The following is a 12,586-nucleotide window of genomic DNA, read 5'->3' on the forward strand; positions in this document are numbered from 1 at the left end:
GTAGGTACTACTTTTTCTCAAGAGTCTCATTCCTTGATAATGACACATATGTCTCTTTTCTCTAGTGAACTCCAAAGTTCAAGTATCATACTCAGATTTTTTCTTCAAAGTGCTGTGTACAAGTCATTGTGTATGTTGAAAGGTAGAATCAGGTTCTACTTCGGTCATCTAGCCTGTTGTTCTCTAGAAATATGTTTATGCCAACAGTCTGTACAGAGAGCTTCGTTTGTTTACCTCTGTTTTAACTGGTGAACTCCAGTGCTATTAACAAGTACTGCCAGTGTAAAGATGATCTGAGAAGTTGTTTGTCAAGTGACAAAGTAGCAGAGATGGGTCTTGCCTAATTTTAAAAATCTGTAGTATAGATATCTGCATCTGACAATCATCTAGTGATTTGTAGTCAGAAAAGAAAAGCAGGTACTATTATGGTGAGATTTAACATATCTTCATTTAAAATGAGCAAAATTAATATTACCTTTGAATTTCTAACCAACAGCTATATAGAGGGATCAGACAAGCTAGTTTGCCTAGGCTTAAGTGTTATTACCTAAGATACCTAAAGGACAATGTGAGGAAATTCAACCATGTATCCAGTCACATGTTCCAAAGCCAAACTGCAACCAGAGTTCTCACAAAGATCCCTCTCCATCTTAGTATCAGTGATTAAGTGATACAACTTTATTTTTAACACACCTTTATTTTCACAGAAAGTTACAGTAGGAGTGTAAGGGGGATCCAAGTAAGGAAATGCACAGGACTTCATAGAGGGCAATATCCTTAGTATTTTCACTACCATCACCTGATAGGCCCATCAAGCTTGACCCTAGTGAACACCTTGAGACAGATAACTGTGAAGATGGTTACTTCTGAACCACCCTGCCCTGCCCTTTTCCATATTAAGATCACTTTCTCTCAAGAAGGAGTTATAGGAAGTGTAAAAGGGGTTTTTTTCTCTGAATCTCTCTATGAACACTTGTGTATTGAACATGAACTTTTAATTCTTGAGAGACTTGAGAAATCATTCTGAAATAAGCTCTTTATAGGACACTACCAAATGGATATAGCATTCTTAAGTGCTGGTTTAGGTTTCTCAAATCAGTATTCTTTAATACACCCATAACCTCATTTTCTGAACTGCTTTTCCCTGTGCAGACTTGTTTGAAGACTACAATAGCTGCCTAAATGGGAGGATATGTGCATGTGAAGACAGATTTCACTGACTTGCCACGAACCTGTTTTTCATCCCAGTATGGCTGTTTTCCCTCACTTGCATGTTCTATTATATGTATTGGTTTTATTGTTGTTGTTATTTTCGAAGTTAATGTAGTCACCAGACTGCTAAAGTCAAACCTATTATTTGGCTTCCATATTGAGAAGAGTCGAGTCTCTGGGCTCAAGTTGTAGTGTACTAAATCTCTTTTTGAAGCAATGTTTTGTTCAGTTCCTTTCATGCATGGGAGATGTACAGTCAACTGTTCTTGGACCTAAAGACAGTGCTGTAATCTCTCAAATTTCTCCAGACTGGATACATATTTTTTTTTGAGTTATAATTTAACCACATGGGGACCATATGGCATTTAAAGTGAGGAATACAAGCTTTTCAAAGGAGGTCCTAAACATGCATGCTTTGCTTTCACAGTAGAGGAGACTTACGGATTGGGAGTAGGAATGAAATCATCACCTTAGTGCTTGACTCACAAATTTTGAGAGACCTTAACTTTTGAGCAGCATCTCTGAGGAAGGAAACCTCTAGTTTTGTCTCTCTTTCAACTGATTTTTCTGATTTTGTGAGTGAGATTGGTTTTCTTTTTTAAAGATGATAGTATTTAGTGCCTTTTCTGTGTTTCCATTCTTTCACTTTTATGCTATTTTCTTCTCTGGGAACACTTGTCAGTCATCAGAATTCAGTGGTTCTGCCAGAACCTGATACATTTTCTAGGGCAGAAATCTCTTGTTCAGCTTCCACAATACAAGTTCTCTGCTTCAAAATGGAGTTATAATCCAAGGTGAAGTTTGCAATTGTAAATTCATAAAGGTATGCAGTCATAAATTACATATAGAATTCCTAAATTCTATATGCAAAGCTAAAAGTAGAATACCATTCATCATGGTAAAGGTTCAGTTAACTGTACATGCTGTTATGAGAGTCACTTCGGCTTGAGAGGATACTTAACCACGGGCTTTACTGCACAAGAAAGGAGTCCGATGGATCTGGCATCCTTAGGCTTCTTCTGTGGTTATTTTAGTGATATGAAAAAGCCATTAGATTTACCATCCAAATTAACTATGTTCAGACCACAAAGGTAGACAGTTCTTCCTACTGAGGATTTCCAGCTGTTCAGACTGATCTATGTAAAGCTTCTTTTTAAGATCATTTTATGGCGATTATTTGAGGCGCAAGACATCCCTGCCATAAGAACAGAGGAATTAATGTGTATGTAATTGATTCTTGTAAGCCAGTTGTTTTTTTTCTTTTGCGTCTGCTTCCAGAGCATGACATATAAATATGTATAATTTTAACTGTTTATATAGATTCACATATTTATTATAATTATAGACACACATATATAATGTTAAGTGCCATTGTGAGTTTTTGAGTGTACACAGAGGATTCTTTCTTCAATTATAGTTACATGACAAAGACAGAAAAAAAAAAATTATACTCTTAACAATTCACTGAAAAGAAATGAGACTCTTGATAAATGCCTATTGTGCTTAATGTAGGCAATTTTTTTCATGTGTTTCATCAATTAGTTACATGATAAAACAACTCCTTTTTATGCCTCAGTCGTTTTCCCTGTCAGACAGTTGTTTTCCATTTTGTTTTGGTGATCTAAATTATGGTTTTGTTATAATATTTAATATTATACTGATTTTGAATTATGAAAATATAAGATGCTCTTTTTGTACATGTGTGTGTGAACATGTATCAAGGACATCAAAACCAATGTTAACAGAGATCCCTTTATAGTATCTATAACTCAAAATACATTAATAAGGCTGCATGCCTTATTTTTGCATTTGTGAATCTTTTTTTTCTAGTTGCATTGCTAGTTTAAGGAATCAAATTTTATCCTTTGTATTCCAATACTGATCTTCAGTCTCTCTTTTCCTGAGTACTATTTCAATTATCCATAATAAACAGGTAAAACCAATTTTAAATAAAGTATAACTTATTTTTACTTTTGCTTTAAAATCAAACATCAGAATAAAACTCTCATATTTTTCCAAAATATGAGTCATATGAGCAGGTAACATCCAACTATTTTTCCTTTTTTATCTTAACTTTTAAAAATTACTTACACTCCTTTGTTTTGGTTCCTTTTACACTATTTTAAAGCTTGATAATTTTCAGTTAGTTCCACAACACCAACACTGATAGCATTGAGCTTAATAAATTAGCAAGGTAGAATTTGGAAAATATGCCAAATCAGAAAACATTTTAATTAATTAACACCATGGGAAAGTCTGATGTCTATCTGTTGTCTGTACCTAAATATGGAATCACAGAATCATTAAGGTTGGAAAAGACCTCCAAGATCATTGAATTCAATCTTTGTATCTCCTTCTCTGTTTGTATATTGGCACACAAAATTGCTTTTGCTATTTTTAACTAAGGTTGTTGGACATATCTTACTAAACATAAATGGAAATAAGCAAGTAATTTCTTCTGATACTATTTACAGTGCAATACATGTTACCTTACTTCACCTTCCTTCTACGTTGCTCCCTGTGTTCTCAGTCCGTTCATTTTAATCACTTATTTTGAATTCTGGCTACTTTCTGGTTATGTATGCAAAATTTCCAATTATTCTTTTATAGTTAAAGTAATCTTCATTAAATGTGAATTGATATGCATAAGTAAGTGCAATACAGGATGTTGGATTGTTCTAGAGTATGAATATATGTTTTGGAAAACTTAAACAAGTAGATAATCTGTGGTGTGAAAGCTTGTTCTAAAAATGCAGTTCTTTTTTAAAAATTAATTTGATCCTTCCAATATACGTGCAAGGGGAATTATGATTGTACATTGGCTATTCAGGATGAAAGCTGTTTGAAGTAGAAGTCTGAGAAAAGTAAGTGATAAGGATAGTGACGTGGGAAATGGATTCAGTTTATGACAACTAAATTTAGGTATCAAAATGGAGGTGTCTGTGGTGAAGTAAGTGTCTTCCTTTGCTTTGTAGTTAAGAGCAGCCTAGTCAATATGTAGTGTTGTTACAACATGATTCAGCCGGCGTACCAATAGGCATCCCAGTTCTGAATGGAGTCACTTTCCAAGCTACATTGTCCGTAATAGGAAATCAGATTCTTAGCTCGTGTTTAGATACTTACTTTTAGATACATCAACTTAGGTGTTATAAGTTTGAATGAAATCCCACTTAATGTGTCACACAGCTCATTACTTTGATTTTTGGCAGTTGTGCTGGTATGCAGAGCAGGTTAGCATCCCTAACAAAAATTCTTCAGGTTTCTATGGACAGACTTTCAAAATATTTAATAATACAGTCTTGACACTTGTTTGTATGGGTGACACTAATTGTACATAAACACTGTTTTTGTACCAGCCACATAGTATTTAATTTTTTTCCTCGTGTCATCTTAACCCATCTTGCTAACTGCATTGTTTTCCATGTGTCTGCACTGCCACGTCCCCACAGAATATTGCATAAGCAGTGAGCGGCTGCTTGTGTTCCTGGAGTTTGTGACAATGAGACTCACTGAGCCCAGAGAGGAACTGGGTGAATCCACTCAGAGGTGTCAGTACTCGTAATGCTCCCAAGAAGGATTGCTGTCTGGCTCTCTAAAGCCAAATCCCTCAGACCTGGAAGCCTCAACACAGTGACACACAGTTTGCATGGCATCACTTGCTTAGATGTCCAGGAGTCAGCATGGCAAAGATCAAATACTTCCACAGGGAAATTGGGAAATGCAGAACTTTAGCAACACTGTTTTCTACAGTGCACTGAGTAACTGAAGGGAATATTGTAAGTAAACAATTTGCACAGCTCTGCATGGACTCGACACATTAAAAATATATCAAAAATGTTAATCATCCCTTCCTCTTCACATCTTCCTTTCTTAGCTTATCCTGAAACTAGTACATATCCTTCTACACAAAAGATTTTTCCCATCTGCTTTAAACTCCAATACCTACTTTCCCCTTTTTTCACAAGGTCCTGTTCCCATTGGAACAAGTTCACATTCTCAACCCAATCTCCAGAGCTGCTTTTTCCTTACTAGCTTTTTAGACCAACTTGCCAGATCTTAGGATTGGAAAATCATATTCATGGAATCCGAGTAGCATGCCAACAGTAGCAGGTAGTGCTAATGACTCTCGTTTATAACTTAAAAGTGAAGGTAAGGATTAAGATTGTTTTCAGGAGCAGAGAAATCTAAAGATATGGTTAAATTTTTTGCAGTTCAAGATGGAACTTTGTTTTCAGTATTTCCTTGGTTGAAAACAGCAAATCTCTTGCATATCTGTTGGGCCGATTTTCTTTTCTTGTTTAGCGATACATATACCAGTGATTCTGTTGGATTCAGTGTTTCTTGTGCTGTTTTGCCAAGTTTGGTTTTGCCCACTAAATGTGGAGGGGGTTTAGAACAAATATTAAGGCAACCTTAGCTAAATCCTCATGATAAATTTGTCTGTGATGCCAAAATAACTTAATCCCTGTGGACTAATTTTTCATCCCTAGTCCCTGTCATTCCTTCCTACAGCTTTACATTAGAGAATCCTCCTGTCACAGGGGAAGATTGTGTTCAGACTTGGAATAGGCCCTGGAGAGTCACCTCTCACACAGACAGTGCTGTCAAGTACAGGACAGATTCTTTAAAGTAGAGAAGACTTTAGACTGCCAAGTAGATCTTGATACAAGAGAATTTGACCCTACACATACAAGTTTCAGCTCTGTTTCTGAAATAAATCTGTGTGACAGTTTTGGGGTTTTGCCTTGTTCAAACATGCAACTATTTGGTCCACAGAATAATACAGTTTAAGTATAGGAACAGCATTTGCTAATGTCAAAACATTGTTTATGTACAATTTAATCTCCTGCGATGGTGTATTTATTGCTGTATACTCACTTGAGTTATTTTCATCAAGAAATTCTGTCTATGTGTCGCTTTGGCAACATCTTTGCAGAGCTTACAACTTTGAAAAACATGTTGGCATCAGCTATGCAGTCCTTTTAAACAGCTGCTCTGCAGTCATGCTGTTTCAACATGCCACCACACATGGCTGAATTATGCAAATAGTTAATATTAAATGACTGAGATAGAAGAACAATTTGTACACTCGATAAAGCCAGTCTGTGGAGTGTAACATCCATTCATGTAACTGAGTTAGTGTGCGACAATTTAAAGGCTACAGCATGATTCTTTTGACTTTGTATCTTGTACTAAAAGCAGCAGTGGACAGAGAGAAGGTATATGGCAGGAATGTTTTAAAAGCCTGAGGCCTTTTTTTAACTCATTACTAATAATGCAATGAAAATAGAATGTGCATCAATGTAATTTTCTGGCAAGTATTAAGAAATAGGTAAGATGTAACAAATGTTTGTCGTTCAGCTATAAATATGAATTGCCCTGTTCTTGTTGAGAGATAAGATAAAATGTTAATTATAAAGAATGTTAATGCAGTAACAGTATTGCTTATTGAAGACAACACCATTTCTAAAAAGTAAGAAAACAGAAACAATAATAGTTTTAAAAAAATGTAGCATCTTAAAATTTACTTTGAAAGGCTTTTCTACTGGCTTTTCTGTTCTACAATACTGAATGCTCTAAATAATAATAATAGTAGTAGTAGTAATAATAATAATTCATGCTTTAAATTCTGTAATTTCCATAGACCAGAAGGGGAACATTAGGCACTAAGTGTGATGCAAGATGACAAAAGAAGATGTCCAGTTAAAGTCAGAAAATGCTATTTTTTTCCTTTTTCACTCTACTGTACATTTTGAATAATCTCTTTTGTTCAACTAAGTAGTAAGGAAAGATTACTTTTTTAATTAATCCAAATTGTTTTCAAAGCAAATTATTAGGATATCCAGAAAATGTCTGCATTTCTATATGTTGTCATTTTTCTTTTCCCATGTTGGAACTTTAATTTTCCACAAAATTTCTTTTCCACTCTGATCCTGTTTCTGCTGTACATGCTCTTAAGGTTTTTCATTGTTTTTTTTCTTTTCTAATCTGGATATAAAGACACATATGTGTCTCTAGTAATGTATTTATATGATTTCTGTGCAAGTAATAGTGCTCAAAAGTCCAGTTTGTCACAGTCATTCAAATTAGATTTGTAAACTCTCTCAGCCTGACAAAATAAATGCAAATAAATTCTTTTAAATTAAATGGAAGTTTAAATTAAAAGAGATAGTGGGTTCCTATTGTACAGTAAATGTTCTCTTTTGCTGCCTTTAAGCAAGACAAAATTTGACTTATGTAAATCCTCCGTGCCCATTTTATTTTTTTACGTTTACTGGGGTCCAATTAGTAATCTTATTAATTATAGCAAGTATATGTTCATTCTTGTTATCTTTGCTGATCCACTTACACATTTAGTTTGGTGAATATAAAGTTATTATTAACAAATAAATATTTAATAAGTTCAAATGTAATTTAACTGAATAACTTAGCATTATTCTTTTGTGGTTTTATAGGAACTAGCCACAATGAAGCAGTTTCTAATTAGTCTACATGGTAAACACTATGAACAAAATCTACCTCAGTCTCATACTGATGTAAGAAGTGCAACTGGAAAAAACAAATCAAACCCTTCAGTAAAACTGCTGCCAGAACATGAAGAAGAAAATATATTTACACCTAAGCCAACATTATTTGTAAGTACTATGGTAAGAGTAAGTGCCATAAACTTTTTTGATAAATTCTTCTCACTTTTTAAAAAGAAAAACACGGGTTCATATGTCAAGAAGATGTATAATTAATTCAGCTAAATACTTTCAGCTCTTTATGAAGTGGTCAAAATTGAGGAGATAAATTGCAGTTTTTTATGTTATTTAGCTATTTGATACTTTCTACATCTTAAGTTCACAGCAAACTAGGTCTTTTTTTAAAAAAAAATTGTAATATTTCAATACTAAGAGTAGTTAGCAAAATTTTAATAGTCGTAGGGATTCACCAACTGTATTATTTTAAATCTATCATGATCATGTATGAGTGGAGTGTGTGCATATATACTGAGCAGCAGGAGTGAGGAAATAGGTGTATTTATGTATACTTATAGTCATGTATCATGGCTAGGCTTCGTGAACGAAGATTTGGGAAAGGGATGTATATTAATGTGTATGTATCTAAATATATATTAAAGAAATGGAAGATCAGTATTGATATCCTTAGCAACCTCTGTTGCTAAGGATACCTGATATTATAAACCCCTGTTTTACTCCTTCAGAAACTAAATGCTTGGATTTTAATACATGAAGTGGCCCACTTTAGATTTAGTGCCTCTGGTATTTGAAAGCTTCATGAAAATGGTTTAGAAGTTTCTGACTATGGCTATGTCTGAACTGATAAATTCAAGAGAGACAACTTGCACTGCTGAATCTCAAAACAAATCATGACTCCTATTTACACTTCATGATGCTACTTTTCTGTAGGGTGTATCCACACTACAGAGCATATGTGCTATTTTGGTCCGAATATGAGTTTTGGATATTTTTCTTTTCTTTTCCTGGTGGGCACTTTAATATTCAGTGTCTTAAACAGTATGAGGTTTGTGTTGCAGCAGACCAGACACTGGGTTTATAACACAAAATGTAGAAAATGGCTGCATCTCTTGGACATGATGTGAGAGCATTGGTGGATTTTAGGGGTTCAGAATTTGCTTGGATAGCTTATGAGACTAAACAGAGGCTTACCCAGTGCTGTCTCATTCACAGTCCTTTTGGTAGTGGTAAATCATACTGCTCAAACTTTGTCTTTGATGGAGCTGTTCAGTGATCCAAAACATGAGAAAACAATTAGTTTGCCTAGATGATCCAGGGTTTCAGTGCATAATCTGTCCTGTCTTATTTAGGGATATAGATGGCATAGGTTTTCTTGTTAGATAGGGAAAAGAAATTAGTAGTCCTGTGAAAATTTTGCTAGTTTAGGTCAATTTCTAGAATTTTTAAAGCTTGCACAGATAGAGCAGATTTATTTTTGTAACTGAATTCTTCAAAATTAATAAAGTAGATCTTTAAATTGAATGGTTACTAAGTCTTGGAGGAAAGAATGAATAGAGAGCAGAAAGAAAATGGAACTAGAAAGTTTAAGGACAAAAGACTAAAGAGATGGTATTCACTAACTCAAGAGATTATAACCAACCTTGAAAGCAGAATAGTCCTTACTGTGTTCCACCTCCACTTCATTAGTTTTATTTCTATAAAAACTAAAACTATTTTCTTTTATACAAACCACCACTGAATTTGCAACAAGAATGTTAAGCAATCCTGACTGTGTAGCAGTAGCCCATAGGATTATGAAGGCAAGGCAAAGTTGCTCACGGATAATTCTCTGCAATTAAAATACTGTCTACAGTGTCAGAAAACTCCTGAATTCTTTTATTTTTATTTATCATTTTTTAAGAACTAAATTTCTGCATAAAGTGTTGGTCAGTTTTGGCACACCTGAGATCTCTTTACTAAGTTCCATTCTCTTCTCAACTGGGAAAGTCAGATGATGTTATTTCAAATGAAACCTATTTATGGCACAGTTATGCATGTTTTCGTTGTGATGGATATTTTTAAAAATCATTTAGCTTTTACTGTATAGTCTGCTTTTTATAACCTGGAAATAGGGAGGTTTTAATACAGATATGTTGTAATAGTAACCCTAAATGCATACTTTTGTTTTTAATATTTGCATTTAAGCAAAAAACTCAATTATCCCTGCAAACTACAGAAGAAGGAAAGAGACTTTAGTGTAGATTGCATGTTTTTCTCTGATGTTCACTGCCTCACAATTAAATGTTCTTTATTTTACAGACAAACAAAGAGGCACCTGTATGGTACAAGAAACTGCAGAAGAAAACATAACCATAGCATTTTCCAGAAGTATTCAAAATAATTCTTTGTGGAGCTTTTCTTCAAAGGAAGTTATTTTCCCCATAATGATGCCCTTTTTACCATAAAAGCAAACAACTCTTTTGGTTTTAGCAACTGTTTTGGTTCTTTTATAACTGTCAAATAATCTTATGCTTCATAAAATAATTTTTAAATCTGTCATGTGAATAAAATGTGTCTATAAAATGTGTGGAAATAATGTGTGCAGTGATTTTACTAACATATATTTGAATTTTAAAAGAGAAATAAACATTAGCATGTTGTACACATTTATATCTGGGCAGTTAAAGGACATGTTATTCAGAGTGTTCAAATGAATGCATGTTTCAGCTTTTTTATATTATTTTTCTTGGACCCTGTGTTTCATGCCACATTCCTTGCAACTGTTCGGACTTACAGAAATTTAAAAAATATACATGATCTAGCATTAAACTATATCCTACTTTCTATGAAGGAAATTCATGTCAGCTGGAAAAAAAATTACTTATCAGCTTTGATTTGTAGTTTGTCATTTGATGTCATTTGTATAACCAAAAAGGCATTAAAAAATACTCTAAAGAAGCAATAAAATGCATCCTAATTATCAGCACTGATACTTAATGGACTAGATAGTAGTGTAGTTACATCAATGAAATAATAAAAAAGGAACCCTGATGTGTGAGTACTGTAAGGCTGTAATGGTGAAATGGGTAACTTGCCATATTTAATTGTATGAAAATAAGCCCCATCTTCCAAGAAGACATTCTACTTATTCTACTCCACCATCTATTTTGACTATAGAAAAGTTCTCTAATATTTTAAAGCACTTTTGACTGTATATGGTTTATTTCTATATATAACATAAATATAGATTATATTGTTTTAAGTACTGCATACTGAAAATATTGCTTGAATTTCATTTAAGAGAAAGCTCCTTTTTCTTAGCTTCTTTTTCCTTGACAATATTTCTTCAATTGATTATTTGTTCCTACCTGGACACAAACAGTAATTATTTACTCTATAATACTGAGTTATATCAAGCCGAAGATTGCCAGATACACTTTTCTTCATTTTCCAAACAGCAATTTGAAGCACTGCCATACCTCCTGTGCTCCAGAAAAGCTTCAATTTCTTTAATTTTCCTTTTTTATTTCTGAGAGAGTGAGGTAAAAATGCTAGCAATTGCACATCACAGGTTTAAAATTATCATTTTGTGACTGAGGGAGGCCAAGTGTGTAGATAGAGATATCTTTTATTAGGCTTTTCACTGGGGAAGAAAATCACACAAACCTATCAGTATAGACATTTCTGAATAACTTTGGTTTCTGAAGTCTAGGTTTTATTTAATTTATATTTTTATGTAAACAGAATCCTTAAGTTTTATTTCCCATGAAACAGCTCCTATATGCAGACAGTAATTTTGTAGTTTGCAATAGATACTTCATAATGAATCAGTCCCCAGTTTAACTTCCCAGACTATCCAGTTTGTCTGTTATCAATGAATAATTAAATTGTATTATCTAGAAGGACTGTGAGCTATTTTAGCTAGATACTAGCTACAATCTTAAGTATTTACTACTTGTTCTCCTATAGTATCCTTATAGACAAACAGACCTTAAGGTCCTACTGGACAATAAATGGAATATGAGTCAGCAGTGTGCCAGCCAGCTGCATCCTGGGTGGCATTACCAACAGGATAGCCAGCAAATGCAGGGAAGTGATTCCTTCTGTTTGGTACATGGGAGATCACATCTGGAGCACTGCATCTGGTTTTGGGCTTGTTCAAGAAAGACATTGACTGACATATTGCTGTGAGTCTAGCAGAGGTGCACCAAGATGATCAAGGGCTAAAGCACCTGATGTAGAAGGGGAGGCTGAAAGAACTGGATTCATACAGCCTTAACATTAGAGGATTTAGGGGAGGAACTTTTTGCAGTCTCCAACTACCTAAGAGACAGCAGAGCCTCTCAGAGGTGCACAGCAATAGCTTAAGAGACAATGGACACAGGATGGAGCACTAGAAAACTCAATTAGCTCTTATGAAAAATATTTTTACTGTAAGGGTGGTCAAATACTGGAACAGGTTGCCTAGAGAGGTGGTGGAATCTTCATCCTTGGAGATATTCAGAACTCAACTGGACAAAGTCCTGAGCAAACTGGTATAATTGGACCTGACTTTGAGATAGACTAGATAACTGATTTTCAGAATTCTTGTCCAACCTAAATTACTTTATAGTGTTATTTCGAAATATACTGATATAAGATAGTGACATTTATTTGCTTCTTACCTTCCAAAAGACAAAATTCTGTTTAATTCTTCTATGGAAATACAGGAAACACAGGAATATTTTGACTGTTACAGAATTGTGCATTGTAAAGTTCTGTGTCCTCCATGCAGTCCAATTTTCTAATAAGGCTACCAGAATATTAGGCTGATTTGTGGTGAAATTTTATTAACATTTAAACAGTTCTTCAGATGACAAAGTGACATATTCTGACAAAGGATTGTGGTTTTTTGGTTTGTTTATTTTTTTTTT

The 12,586-nt window shown here is 34.2% G+C and overlaps 1 protein-coding gene across 4 annotated transcripts in view; it reads left to right on the top strand.

The window, feature by feature from the left end:
* PIBF1 (progesterone immunomodulatory binding factor 1) overlaps positions 1–10,295 on the top strand; it is a 114,203-nt gene extending 103,908 nt beyond the window's left edge. For 3 of the 4 annotated variants that reach the window (XM_029960850.1, XM_018071531.2, XM_018071532.2), the window contains 2 exons: positions 7,668–7,847; positions 9,993–10,295. In XM_029960850.1, the coding sequence (XP_029816710.1) occupies positions 7,668–7,847; positions 9,993–10,043 (231 nt within the window). In that variant the 3' untranslated portion in view covers positions 10,044–10,295. Of the gene's footprint in view, positions 1–7,667; positions 7,848–9,992 lie in introns of those variants that run through there. The other variant, XM_018071533.2, reaches the window with a different exon arrangement.
* The last annotated feature ends 2,291 nt before the right edge of the window (positions 10,296–12,586 follow it).

This window comes from Manacus vitellinus, unplaced genomic scaffold (assembly GCF_001715985.3).
Source record: "Manacus vitellinus isolate BGI_N305 unplaced genomic scaffold, ASM171598v3 scaffold_2_pilon, whole genome shotgun sequence".
NCBI classification, from domain to species: domain Eukaryota; kingdom Metazoa; phylum Chordata; class Aves; order Passeriformes; family Pipridae; genus Manacus; species Manacus vitellinus.